General features: G+C 42.4%; 1 protein-coding gene across 1 annotated transcript; it reads right to left on the minus strand.

Moving 5' to 3' along the window:
- Positions 1-9,150: 9,150 nt before the first annotated feature.
- Positions 9,151-13,875, minus strand: LOC116631606 (kelch repeat and BTB domain-containing protein 6). The gene has a single exon (XM_032402918.1). The coding sequence runs from the start codon at positions 13,507-13,509 to the stop codon at positions 11,440-11,442; it is 2,070 nt and encodes a 689-aa protein (XP_032258809.1). The 5' UTR covers positions 13,510-13,875; the 3' UTR covers positions 9,151-11,439.
- Between the last annotated feature and the right edge of the window lie 1,050 nt (positions 13,876-14,925).

The following is a 14,925-nucleotide window of genomic DNA, read 5'->3' on the forward strand; positions in this document are numbered from 1 at the left end:
GTTCCCAGGCTTGAAAGTCAACAGGGACCACTCTAAGTGCTTAGAGATACATCTTTGGCTGGAGTTCTTTTCCGAATCTCCCCTTCCCGTTAAGTTTCTTGCTAGTGATTCATTTCCCTTCCTTGTCTCCCATGTTATTTTGTTCTCCACTTCTTTGACAAAAAAAAGAAAGCAATTATACAAAGGACTGCCCAGGGCTTTGTCATACAGCAAACACCGTGGACTCAGGACAAAGGACCTTACGTGGGACCAAACAGAGATTTTCTCCAATACCTTGAGACTAGAACATCATCCTGTCTTCTTATTTTACAAGCTCAGATTTAAGTTTGAGATGTAGGGTCTAGCTCATCAACGAAGTCTTTATTTGCACTTGATTAATACCCGGGATCAAGCTTCCCCCTTCCTGTTGGCCTTAGGACGATGGGGAAGTCACCAGAGAGAGCTTGGAAGCTGTTAGCCGCAGTAGCAAATGAGCTGGTCCTCCAGGGCCGAGGAGCTAAATAGGAGTTCTTTAATAAACCACTGTGTGATGCAGAAGAAATTAAATTACATCCCTTAAATAATTGGCAGAGCTATTAGCAAGCTGTTCCTAAAGCCCAAAGTAGCCAAACATTGTAAATTGTGGCATCACATGCTGGCTTGAGAAGTTTTTTGTCTTCGTTTTTCTTCCTATAAGCTGCATTATATCATGATTTCTGCAGCAGCAATCAGGCATCTGGCCTGTGGACTTCCCTGTCGTGGCATTGCTTTCTTGGGCATTCGTTATTTTGGTTCAGAGATCGGAAGGTAATTTTGGCGTTAGCTAGCTGAACTCAGAGTGCACTAAAGAAGACACATCCTCGTGTTTCCTAAGTATTTATTACCCATACTAATTACAACTTCAGTATTTATCCAGAGACAGATGAAATAACGAGCCTAGCAGATCTGTGCCATACACATATTTCTGCAGTGACTGTAAGAAGACCTCAACATCATACGCTGCTCTGTTCCCAAAATATATTTTTTTGACAGAAGACAAAAATTTGATCATCACACCGCATGACGATAGAACTCATCTCTCTATGAGGCTTTGATTAAATGCCTTTGACCCATGTCATTGACCCCAGAAAGGAGAAAAAGAACGTAAATTCTGTGAGTTAAAAGTATACCACAGAAAGTGGGCTTCTCTGGGAATCTGGCACATTCAGCTACAGGGCCTATGCGCCTTTGCTTTGCCCTGCCCCCCGATGAAAGGGCTTCCTGGAGCAGGAGAAGAGGTGCTACCCTCCCCACCCTGGCCTGGGGTGCAAATGGAAGAAAATTAATACGGGATGAAAACATGAAAGGCTATGCAGTAATCGGTAAAATCTGTGACCCAAACCATGTAAATAGGACAAGGGCATGTCACATCATCTTCTACCCATAGGGATTGAATAACTTTTGTAGCCAATTTTCAAATTCACACAGACCATAAAAATGTTCAGTGGTTCATGAAATGTCTGTTGGCTGCACCTCCGTGTGATAATACCATTTCCTGCCTTCTGCCATCACTGAGTCCTCTGCTCCAAACTGTTAGGGCCAAGACACTACACGTGTCCACTGATTTTGAGGAATATTCTCGTCACACTAATATCACTGTGATTTCCCCATAAAAACTGAGGCAAGTAGGAATGAAAAGGATGGTTAGACTGTGATCTCCTCCTACCCTTCCCTCAGTCTTGGATCTCAGAGAGAACAGATTGGTAGCTGCATCTGCTTGGCACCTTGATCTTGGACTTCTAGCCTCCAGAGCTGTGAGAAGATGTATTCTGTTGTTGAAACCACCCGGGCTGTGGTGCTTTGTTGGGGCAGCCCGAGCAAACGAGTACAGCACCATAGATTTGAGAATTTGAGAAGAGTTTTTAAGGTCCTGTTTTTTTTTGATTTAAAACTTTAAAAGTGTAATATGCTCATTATAAAAAATTCCAGTGATATTCAAGAATATGAGGGGGAAAGTTAAAATGTCCCCCTAACCTTGTCGGTCAGCCTCTCTATCCAGAGGTAACCAGCAACTGTCTAGTTTGTGTCCTTCCAGATATTTCTCTAAACACTCACCTGCATGTGTATATAGCTTTTGTTTTGGGTTGTTCTGGTTTTATAAAAATAAGAATCATTGTATGCATAGTATTCCCCAACTTGATTTTACTCTTAAAAATATATCATAGATCACAGATGTCTAGGTCTAGGTTCTTGGTTGCAAACAACAGAAACTTCCTCTGGTTAATTTAAGCCAAAAAAAAAAAAAAAAAAAAAGGAATATGTTGGAAAGGCAGAGAAGTAGCTCAGAAAACATGAAGAAACAAAAATTTTTTTCCTTTTCTTTCTATTCTTTTTTTTTTTAAGTAGGCTCCACGCCCATCGTGGAACCCAGCGCAGGGCTCAAACTCACGACCATGAGATCAAGACCTGAGCCAAGATCAAGAGTGGGACACTTAACTGATTGAGCCATCCATGCACCCCAAGAAACAAAAATTTCTTAAACAGCCAGAAATAAAGTCAAAATCAAGTCAGAGCAAAGATCAATAATCTAGTAATACATTTTGAGGGGGCGATGTGGGGAAATGGCACCATTACTCATCACTGGTGGGAGCATAAATTGGCATAACCTTTCCAGAGGGCAGTTTTGTAATACCTCATCAAAATTCCAAATGTATTATACCCTTTGAGAAGTTTGTCCTACCGGGACTTTGGGAAAGATATGAAGGAACACAAGTATGAGAGTATTCACAGCAGTATTGTTAGTAATAGAAGAGGACTGTAAGTCACCGAAATGTCTAGCCATAGAAACTGGCTAGATTATGATATATTTGCACAATGTCTACTCTAAAACTATCAAAGAATGAACATGTTCCTGACATACTGATACAGAATGTGCTTTAAGATCAGAAGCAGTTTATATAATATGCTGCTGTTTTAGTAAAAAAGAAAAAAAAAAGAAAAAAAAAAAAGAGGGACGCCTGGGTGGCTCAGTCGGTTAGGCATCTGCCTTGGGCTCCGGTCGTGATCTCAGGGCCCTGGGATCGAGCCCCATGTCGGGCTCCCTGCTCAGCGGGGAGCCTGCTTCTCCCTCTGCCTCTGCCTCTCCTCCCTGCTCATGCTCACACTCTCTCTCAAATGAATAAATAAAATCTTAAAAAAAAAAAGTCTTATTAATATGCTGCTACTCTGCTGCTCCAAAAAGTAAATGTTCTTTCCGCTGCTGCTGCTGCCCCAGAATGAATGCTAAAGACTCTGCTTCTTTGTGTCCCTTCGGGAGAGTGGAAGTCCTGGAAAAGACCATCCATGCTCATGACTTTCCCTTACGGGCTCTCTGCCAGGAGTCTGGAACGCTACCTGCCTGTGAACTTTTTGGCTTCTATAGAGAAGCCCTGGTCCCTAGGAGACTCGCACAACATTAGGTTGTGCAAACATAGGAAAGGGTTTCAGATGTCACACGGTCCAAACAACAACAAATTCTACGGCAAACATCTTCCCATATCGATGCACACAGATCCACCTCATTTTTTCAAAGGCTGCCTATGGTTCTTTAGTATAAATGCTTGCTGAATATTTGGGTATATGCTCAGGCTATGAGTATTTGTTGATGAGTTTTAATGACTTTTTAACATTGCTAATATAAAACTGCAACAAACATCCTCGTATGTAGTCTCTTCATATTAGAGTGTGCACATGTACACATAGAGAGCAACAGCTTTTTTTTATAGCGAGAACTTTCTGTGACATGAGAAAGTGTGACAAAAATCACATAAAATCACAATAAATCTATAGTATCACCTATGTGATCTGTGTAAGAAAACTTGTTTTCAAAAAAAAACGATTGGAGGAAGTATGGCAAAATGCAAAGGCTACTGTAATCCAACCTGGAGCACAAAAGGAACATTTAAGTGTAAATCCATAAAATCTTGAGTTGTTCCAGTTATCAGATGAGGGTCAGGAAGGATCTTGGTTAAGCATTGCCACACACTGTGAGTCCAAAAGAAAATGATCTTCAAATCCAGAGAGTGAGAAAGCGAGAGAGGGATCAAGAATAGACTAAAAACGCATGAATGACTGGCTTTGAGAGGTTGAGTTTTACTGTCTTTGAGTATCTCCTTAACATACGTAAAAATAATCATAATCGTACCTAAAATTTCAAGGTATATTATAACTTGTTATGTATAATCTATTCCTAAGCCTAGAAAACTCCCACAAGACCTCTTCATCCTCCTGAAGGAAATCCATTTTTCCTCAAGTACCGCATTCAAAAATCAACTTAGAATTATTATAGAATGCTCTTAATTTTTCTAATTTGTTGTGAATTGCAGAATACATTATTTTTACTTCCTTCCTTTACTTCCTGTGTGTCATGTGGGCCCTGACTTCAATGCTGACCTGTCACAGAGAGCCCACCACTATTCTCATGTACTTCTCCGCATTCTGGCTCGTAATTGTTCTGTCATTTAAAATAAAGACAGAGGAAGCCTTCAGATCGAAAAGCAGGATCAGATGCAAGGGTTTCATGAAAGCTTTGCTGGACTTATTTTTACAGGAGACAGAATAGCTGATATCCGTACAGATGACATGGACAGTATCCCTCGTGTAAAACCATGAAAAGGTAACTGGGTTGGTGCATCGTTTGAAATTCCCCAAGCAACAAGGATCTGCTGATCCTTTCTTCCTCTTCATCTAGCCTGCTGTTGAACCCCTCTGTTTAAAAGTGAAACCAAATCGAGATATCCATTTAGCATGAATCCCTTGACAACCCCTGCTAATTGGCAGTGGTGGGTGGTTACTGCTTTTATGTTAAAACCCAGGAGGTAAGTTAATTGCAATATAATTTCATTTAGATAAGGTTATGGGACTGCTTACTGGTGGGTATTGCAACCTTATTTGTAAGAAAAGCATTCAGAACAGCACAGAGGAAGGGTGAAGTAATTATCACAGGTTACACCTTGGAACTGGGTGGCACCTGACTCTCCCTAGAACATGAGGAAAACCTACAGAAGAGAAAATGCAGCATAACGTCTACGTAAAATCCCCTCAGCGTAGCACCATTAGACTCTGCCTTTTAAAAACTACGTTGATGGCTGGCTGAATGGCCCCCAGAAACCCTGTCGTATAGAAGGGATCCTAATGAGTTTTCTACGATTTCTAACTCAATTTAATAAAATCCTTCTCAGCTCCTGCCACTAAAATAAGAGCCAAAGGAACAAGGGTGGGGGTGGGGGTGGGGTACCTGATTTTGGACCTTTCCAGGGTAAATCTCAATTTTTGTAAGACCATTATCATTTGTTCATTTCACACGAAATCTAAGAAACAAGCAAAGAGAAGAAAAAGAAAATTAAGCCTCAACAGAGCTCTTTAGAGTCTTGGAACAATTAATTTTTTAAACTTCCTTGGACAGCTTGGACAGAAAGCCTAACTGAATTCAAAGGTGCTTGTGGAAAGGTGGAGCGCTGGGAGGGAACGGGAAAGGCTTGGGGGTAGAGATGGAGGTTAGACTGCGTTATTTCCTCTAGCCTGTGCACTCTGAACAGACTTGTTTGCTTGCTAATTTTCTGCAATCTTGATAAAAGATAGAGAAAGATACAGTGTGAGGACTGTGATTTATAATAGCGTCATTATTCCATAATTGAAAATACCGTGCGTTTGGTTGTCTGGTAGAATATGCCCATCAGAAATAACCTGTAGCTCGGGAGGCCAGTGAGTTGCTATGACAACCAGACAAAAGAGTTTAATAATAGCTCTCCCTCAAAGCTGGAAAATTGACAAAAAGATGAGATCTCTAAATGCAAGTGTTTCTCATATAAATGCAAACAAGCACCAAATACGTTTATTTCTTTGTTCAACAAATATTCATTGAACGCTGATGCTGTGCCTGGCTATGTTAGGAGCTGAGGAAAAGACAGACAGGGTCCCTCCATGATGGAGTTCACATTCTAGTGCAGGAAGCAGGTAATAAAGAGTAAACAAATCAATAAACTGGGTAATTCCCGCCTGCGAGAAGCTCTTGCAGGAAAGAAAGTAATGGGGCTGTGATCCTAAACAAGAGGTAGCCAGTGCAGAAAATACAGAAGAACCCGGTCACGGCACAGATCACAGATCGTGTCTTTGGGCTCAGAGGAGATTTAGAAATGAAACAGAAAATGGAGTCTTACAATCTTGATTAACGTAGGGATAGAAACACAACCACCAGCTGGCGGATTACTCGTCACTTGCTGGTAGAGGTTGGGGTTCTATATAAAAATAAGGGTGGTTTGTGTTTTTAAAATAAAAACGAGTATTTTTAATGATAATGATAAAAGCTGTATTCCAAACTTGACAGAAGCGATTATTCACAACATTCTCTGGCAGCTGTTTTTGAAGTGTGCACAGACACGAGAGTGACCCTCTGTGCGTACCCTGAATAAACTCTGATGAACTGGAAGTCAGGACAAGAATCCAGCAAGAAACGGAGTTTTGCATCTACGATTGTGGCTCATAGTCTGGGCTTCAACAGAGGGGGAGACCAGTAGATTTACAGTCACACAGCACTGCAGGGATGATCCAGGCACAGAAAATGCTAGAATGTTGCTAAATAGCTGAGCTTGCTCTAAGAAACTTCCAGTTTTCATCATTACTCTGTAATTCTGTTAGCTTTTTTTTTTTTTAACAGAAGTAACATTTGCTGTTTAAGATAATTAATACTGCCATTGATTATACAGAGCCATTTGTCAGTGCTCTTTTCTTTCTTTTCAGAAGTGGAAACGTTCCATGATAGAATGCCAAGACTAGACTTTGGCTCATGATCTAGGGTTCCAGTACACATTTAGTCTATGAAGCTTTATTTAATCAAAACAAGATGAAGCGCCTTTCCTTGCCGTTTCTGTGCAGAGTGGCAGCGAGGGCCCAGGGAGCTCCCCCACGGCTTCCTGGGGATGGAGAGCCCGGCCCATGCTATGTGGATTGCAGTCACCCCCGGGGTGGTGTTACCACTTTGGCTGCCACATGATAACATCTGGCCCGACAGATGGTGTGGTAGAGATTGCTATTTAACCTAATAGCCTTTCTCAACCCCATTCTGTAATAAGAAGGAACCCCTGAATATTAATTCGATGCATATTGTCCTAGAAGAAAGACTACCTACCTCTTCCAGGCACCCTTCAAGTCAGGTGTGGCTACGTGGTTAAGACCTGGCCCGCGTCATGTGCCTGGAAGCGATGTGTACAACCTCTCTTACAGGGGAGGGTCATGCTCTCTCCCTCCCCTTCCTCTCTTCCTGATGGCTGGGATACAGACACAGCTATGAACCAGTGTGGGCCGTGTGGACCAGGACGACACCCTAAGGATAGCAGAATGGGAAAACGGAAAAGCCTGGGTCTCAGGGGACTTTCTAGATGAGGGGCAGCATAACAGATTGGACTTCTATGTGAGAAACTGCTTGTTTAAATAACCACTAGGTCTCTATTACTTACAACCAGACCTATATTCCAGCCAGTATACAAAGTGAGAGAAAACATGAGCTCATGATGTCTTCTGAAGACACAGACTCTAGATCAGGCTGTGCCCTGCAGTAAGTTCCACTGCTGGATTTTTCTGTTACAATAGCTACCCCCCCCCCAAAAAAATCTACTTGATTTTCTTAAGACCATCTAAGTTAAGGTGGTATTACTTAAAATTTAGAGTCCTGGCTCTTCCTTTCTTTAAGGCACAGACAGTTCTGTTTGGAAGAAATATTTTGCCTGACATTTACATTAAGTCCTGTTTAGCTCATTTTCCTAGAATTAACAAATAGTTTGCCCCCAAATAATATTTGATTGAGGTATGGTGTTTCTCAGCAGCAATTTTAACTTTGGAGGTGAGAACGTACAAGGCTGACTGACTCCATTAGGTGACTCCCCAGACGAGGCTGTTTTAGGAGAAAATAGGTCTCCCATATAGATGGAATGTTATTACAACAATATCCATTCCCTACTCTGTGCCTTGCTTGGACCATGCTGAATCCTCAAGGTTACACATGTAAGGAATGGAACTTTGATGAAACAGATCTGGGTGACAAATGGCTCAGAGTCAAGGAGGAGGTCCTTTTTCCTGTTTTGCACAAAACCTATTGCCCGCATTGTACTCTGAGCCACAGCAGCTTCTGTGAACACTATCTTTTGCTTTTTTTTATTATTATAATTTTAAAAGTCAGTTGGATTCAAATCATATTGAATGCTGTTGTTGGTTTTAAAAATAACATTCTCTTACGTTTCTACTGATGGTCACACTTTCTATAAGTGATTTTGCTTTCTAATACTTCCCTGCTTTATCGTATTTGGTATAATGAATATCCTCTTAAAGTTAGAGTGATGAAAAGGGTCTTGAAGTTTCTAAGCAGATATGGGAAGGAGACACTGTCACATGTGCTCTTACCTTAGGTCTGATGAACACAAGTGTCATATTACCTTGACATAAAATTACAACAAATTTGCCTTTTTAAGAATGGACCAAAGGGCGTGCCTGGGTGGCTCAGTCATTTAAGCGGCTGCCTTCAGCCCAGATCATAATCCCATAGCCTTAAACAACTAAAAGAATGTTTGCCTGGAACCGAACACCACGTCAGGCTCCCTGCTCGGCGGCAAGTCTCAAGTCGGCCTGCTTCTCCCTCTCCCTCTGCCCCTCCCCACCCTGTGCTCTAATAAATAAAATCTGGAAGAAAAAAAAAAAAGAACGGATCAAAAGCTTTCCCCAGATTCTCAAAATATCAGGTACAAAAAACTTTTAAAATCTCTGCTCAACTAAAAGCAATGAAAAGAGCTAGTATAATTTAATTTCTTTCTTTAATACAGATAAGCCAGTTGTGAAATTAATTTCTAGTTTATCCTTCTGGAAGCCCTAATGACACTCCTTGTTTGAACTTAGAAGAACCTGCAAAAATCTGGGTTACGCTTTTCAGACTACAGGAACAGATACAAAAGATAATTAAGGTCATTCTAAATCTTACAAAGAGTAGTCTTGCAAAGAGAGTGTTATATTGAGCATTTGCTAAAAGATGGGCTGATTAATTGTAAAACTGAGACGAAGCTGCTTTCCTGTCAAGAAAGGCTTTTAACCCTGCTGCTTGTGTCACTCGCTGCACAAGCAAGGCTTTTATACATTTAGCAGAGACACTGAATTAAAAAGCCAGGAAGCTTAGGTTCTAATACCAGTTTTATTTGCAACTAATCACATACAAATCACTTATCTATAAAATAATGATTAACATCGATTCTCTAATTCACAAATATATCACGAAACCAAAATTCTTCCCAAGAAAACTTCTTTGTAAACCAAGATATTACTACTTAGCTTTTCCCTAACTCAAAGGTTGAGAATGACAAATTAGAGAGGTTTGTCATTTATCAGTCGTTTGCATACCTTAATTCTGCAGATAGACAATCTCGTTCAGATCAGCACTGTCCTATTTCAACCTTACAAAACCAAAGCTACCCACAAGAAGTTACTGGTGAAGAAAAAATTGGCCAAATACACTACTGAGACACAGCTTTGTGTTAAGTACAGTGCTTATAACAACCCTGCTGTTAAATAGAACAAAATGTAGCCTTAAACAACTAAAAGCATGTTTGCCCTTTTGAAGGAACACGTAGTGTTGGGACAAGCATCTTAGTTCACGAAAAATGTTAAAGAGGAATGTTCTGTAGTATCTTCAGATGGCCAATCAAAATGGCTGAGACAACTTTTTTGTTGTTTGTTTTTTTTAACCTTTTGTGTCTCCCTCTCTCCGTATTCATCCTATGGTATTTCATTAAAAAAATTCAGTTTCCCACCTGAGAACACAATCCTCTGTACTCAGCCAAGGTGTAAGAAATGTTAGCATTCTACCACTAGAGCATAAACATAGAAGAGTAGAATTAGCATGTTACTGAATGAAGATTCAGGAAGAAAATTCTAACTGGGTATAGGAAAAAACGTATACACCATAAGCATCAGGTCATTTTTCACGGGTACGCAGCGTGACAACCATAGCAAGTAAACCCTCAAGAGGTAAGCACTTGTATTTAGCAATGTCAGTTTTGTACGATGTAGTCTCTGTTTCTGAACTCTCCCTTACATAGTGTGACAGAAACAAAGACTGGAGCATGGTTCACAGAGAAACACAGAACAAATACAAATACCCTAATAAAATAACCATGTATACCACTGCTTAGGGAAATATTTTAGACGAAATATACTTTCACTACTGGCCCCAAATGCCATCATTCACTTATGTTATTTAACTGTAAACTTTTAATACAAAAATACCTTTAAGCTGATAATAACATTTAGTGACTTACAAAACTGACAATATTTCAATGCTACACAAAACAGTTCTATACACAACTTAAAGTTTTAAAGTTCTTTGCTGGCACTTGATTTTATAGTTGATAGACACAATATCTACTGATCTCAATAAAATACTGTTCTTAGCTTACACATATTTTCAAAACGAATATTATCTCATTAAACAGCAAAGAATAATCACATTTTGCTGACAAATCTAAGATGAACACCAAAACTGTACAGCCAAAGTATTTTAAGAATCACATAAACTTTTTAAGACAATGGATACAAATTTACACAATCGTGTCCAGTGAAAAAGAGGATGATTCCTCTGATTCTGTGAAGCATATATCAAGTATAGATCAAAAATGTGAACCTACAAAGCAAGTTAGTTTAGTGTTTTTTTTTTTAAGGTTTTTCGATGACTGGTGACACTACTAGAACAGATGGAAAATTGGTCACTGTTTGCAAATACACATTTTACATTACAAATTTAAAACTGAAATTTTTTTTAAACAGTAGAATCCTGTTTTTGTTTGTTTTTTTCTTTTAGTGAGCTTACAGCCATTTTGTACATCATTACAAATGAAATCACCAGTCACATTAAACATATGCATTTTTTTTTCTTCACAAAAGGGGAGGTAACTAAACTAAAACCTGGCAAACCATATTTAAATTAGAACACATTTTGTAATAACCCACTAGTTTAAAATTTTGGAAACCTACTACCCTGTTCTGAAGGAAAAGATAGACTTTCAAAACCCTACCTGGTAATTCCTATCCAATCAGTTTTCTATTTTAAAAATCAAAATTCAAGTCACAGTACTTGTGGCACAAAACAGAATATAAGATTTAATAACAGAAGACTAAATTAGTGTAATCAAACAGAAACATACCCAACAATCAAATCAATACTGGACTTTTAGAACAGTAAATTATTAAATAGGTTGATTTCTTTGAGTGTATAAATTCCCTAACATTAAATTATGTTAGTGTTTCAAACAATACCCTTTCTAAACCAAACCTGAAATTATATCAACCTGTTGTTTTTTTTCCCCCCCAGCAAAGAGAAAGGGTATCTCTTTAAGACACTTTCCAAAGCAGTAAAAACACCTTAGTGTTTCAACCTATCTACAACAAATTCTGCTGATCCTGTGCATTTCACTGAGGTGCCACCTGAACCCACAAATCATCATCAGATAAAGAACTTGAACTTCCTGACTCAGAGTCCAGCTCACTGAATCCACCTAAATCCCATTCGGTGCTAGATTCACTCGGCACATCTTCTTCCTCAGTGAGGAAACTGTGACCAGGTTCAAGGCAGGAAGGATAAACACGAGCTGAGAGGCAAAAGAAGTTAGAATCAAACTGGAAGAGGCCTAAGGTGGTACCTATGTTAATCCACTGGTCTCCCCTAGTGTCATACTCATACACCGTCACCCGGTTCTTCTTCCACTGCGGGGTGCGTGAGGTGATCAGCAACAGTTTTTGGCCGTGATTGATAATGCGGTAGTTGTTGGTCTCCGACACCAATGGGATATTATTAATCTGCCTCCATTCTCCTCTGACTGGATTGTAGACCTTCATGACTGGGATGTCGCAGATGCAGTAGATCTCATCATTGAAGACACAGGCTTCCTGAAAGTCATTGCGCTTGAGAGAAACACACTTGAGCCACATGTTGTGGCTCGGATCATAGCAGAACATGCGCTTACTATTGAGGGCATAGAGATAGTTCTGAATTACCATCAGATCGAAGGATATGAAGGAATGGGGTAGCGGGGCCACCAGTGCCCACTGGTTTCTCTGGACACTGTAGCATTCTACCTCCTTCAGTTTCACGCCGGTAATCGGGTCTCGCCCACCCAAGATGTAGATGTAGCCGTTGAGGTAGGCCACATCCATGCCCTCCCGACACAGCAGGCGGTCGGCAAGCTGCTGCCAACTATTCTGGGCTGGCTTGTACACCCACAGGTCCTTCCTGGGCTGAGCGGCCAAGTAGATGTCGTGGTCTGGAGAGACACAGACAGCTAAGGTGGTGACAGTCCTCGTGTGAGCCAGGCAGGTCAGAGGCGACGGCACTTTGTAAATATCGCCCGTGTACGGGTCACAGCACAGGAAGGGATCTCTGGGATGGCCAAAGAAGATCACCATCTTCTTAGCGCACACGCCCAGCCGCTGGGGGGGATTCTCCGCTGTGGGCACCACAGAGGCGCTGCTGCTGCCGCCGCCGCCGCTGCTCGTGCTGCAGGTGCTGCTGGCGCCGCCGCTGCCGCTGCTGGTCTCTGGCTTCGGCACCAGGGACTTGCACAACTTGTCACCGTAGCGCATCTGCAGGGCCCCTTCAATAAGGTCCAGACAGTACTTCTTCACGATGGTGTTGGTCAGCAGCCCTTCCAGGTAATCCTTATTTTCATCGGTGAAGTGTGTCCAGCGGACACACTTGAAGACTTCCGCAGCGCTGGGGCCCCGCTCCTTGGGAGCCGCCTCCAACCACTGCACCGCCACATGACACACGGTCTGCTCCAGCTCTATGTTGAGACTATCCAGGCGCAGGATGGACAGCAACTGGGCGAGGGTCAGATCTGCCAGAGTCTCTTCCCGAATCGAGCCCATCTGGCTGAGCTGCTTGAAATTGTGGGCTATAAAGGACTGGGCCTGCGATCGCAGCTTGCGGTGGCCGAAGGCGTCGGCGAACTTGAAGATGGCGGTACAGTTGGCCAGGTCAAGGCGGCGGGCTAGGAAGGAGGCACAGGCTTCCCGGACGTACTCGAGCTGTAACATGTCAGAGGCCGCGTAAAGGCGCTCCACGTTGGCTTCACTCAAGGACACTCGACCGGTGTAGCAGTAGTCGACCAGCACCTCGAAGGACTCGGCATCCACATCATGCATGGTCACATTCGCCTGGTGGCTCTCGTACATGCCACCGGTGAACATGCTCTTGAAGTAGGGACACGCGGCAGCCAGCACGTTCCGGTTGCAGGGGAAGAGGCGGCCGGTGCCAGGCCCGCTACCAGGCGTCACCACCTCGATGGTCACATCACATAACAGCCGCGCGTCGTAGAAGGACTTCAGCTGTGCCAGGAGGGCTGCAGAATGAGCCGTGTCCTTCAGCTCCTCCGGGCCCGTGAAAAAAGCCGAAACCGTGGGCTTGTGGATCCTCTTGGGCCGCTTGCCGCCGCGGGGACTGGCCAGGCGGCGAGAGCGCGGAGCTTCTTCCCGGGACTGCATGGTGGAGATGGCGGCGGGGTACGAGGGCGAGAATGGGTGCAAGGACCGGGCTCTGGCTCCTCCTCGCCCTCTTCTCGCTGGCGCTAGATCGCGGTGTCTCCGGAGAGACTGCAGCACGGGTCCATTTACCTAATTCAGCCCTATGCCGCAGTGCCGCCTCCCTTTATCACGTAGCCAGTGCCTGACTCACCCTCTTCCAGTTCCGCGCCCTTTCTCCGCCTCAGCTCGCCTTACAGAACCCGCTGGACGGAACCGAGAGAGCCGCCACTGCCGCGCTGGCAATACCGGTAGGCGTCCAAGAGAACTACGGCTCCCAGGCTGCCTTTCGCGCCTCGAGGCATGCCGGGGCCCTCCAGACTCAAGGGGATAGGCGGATGGACAGAAGCCGCTATGCATGTTGGGAGTAGTAGTTTCGATAATATCGCGAGATTTATCGGCCGTTCATTGTTTCAGCTGACGGAATTAGAAATCGCTAATTTTCTTTCGTTCGGATTTATGGTTTAGAACTTTGGATTTGGAATCCAGATTGGTCGCCCGTTCTGTGTTTGTCGACTGTTTGGCTTCGCTCTCAGAACGGTTTTCAGAAACGCGAATAACGATAATATGTCACAGTGGTGTGTGACGACGACACGAATTGCGTAGGTTAAAAAGGATGCTCTGAATAAATATTTGCGGATTAGATTAATAAAGTACTTACGCAGTACCTGTAATGTAAAGGTTGGATAAATTCTAGCTTTTCTTTTACCATTTATGAAAAGTCAAGCACCCACTCTTTGAGCTTATGAGTCTGTAGGAAAAAATTCAAAGCCCTGCAGGTTTCTGCAGAGATTCCACCCCTTCCTCGCCCCCGCCTTTTTGTAATAGATTTTTTTCTTTTTTCAAATATTAGTTTCAGATGTACGATATAATAATTCAGTAATTCTATATATTGCCTGGTGTTCATTACGTGTACTCTTAATCCCCTTTACCTCTTTCACCCATCTCCCCCATCCTCCTCCCCTGGCAACCACCAGTTTGTACTCTATATTTAAATCTGTTTGTTGTTGTCTGTCTCTTTTCTTTATTTGTTAATAATTGATTTTATTTTTAAGATCAAGTTTTAGGTGCTCCAAAATTGAGCAGAATTTTATAGGGAGCCTGCATATACTCCATCTTCTTATAGTTTCTCCTATTACTAACACCTTGCATTAGTGTTTGTGTTTGCTACAAGTGATGAACTTACTCTGGTACGTTATTATGAATTAAGGTGGATCGTTGATATTAGATTTCACTCTTTGTGTTGTCCAGTTCTATGGGTACTGAAAAAGGTAGAACGTCAGTATCCACCATTACAATAACATAGAGAATAGTTTCACTGCTCTAAAAATGCTGTGTTCAATCTATTTATGCCTCCTTCTCCCTGCCTTCCAACCCCCA

This window comes from Phoca vitulina, unplaced genomic scaffold (genome assembly GCF_004348235.1).
Source record: "Phoca vitulina isolate PV1807 unplaced genomic scaffold, GSC_HSeal_1.0 scaffold5, whole genome shotgun sequence".
In the NCBI taxonomy this organism is placed as follows: Eukaryota; Metazoa; Chordata; class Mammalia; order Carnivora; family Phocidae; genus Phoca; species Phoca vitulina.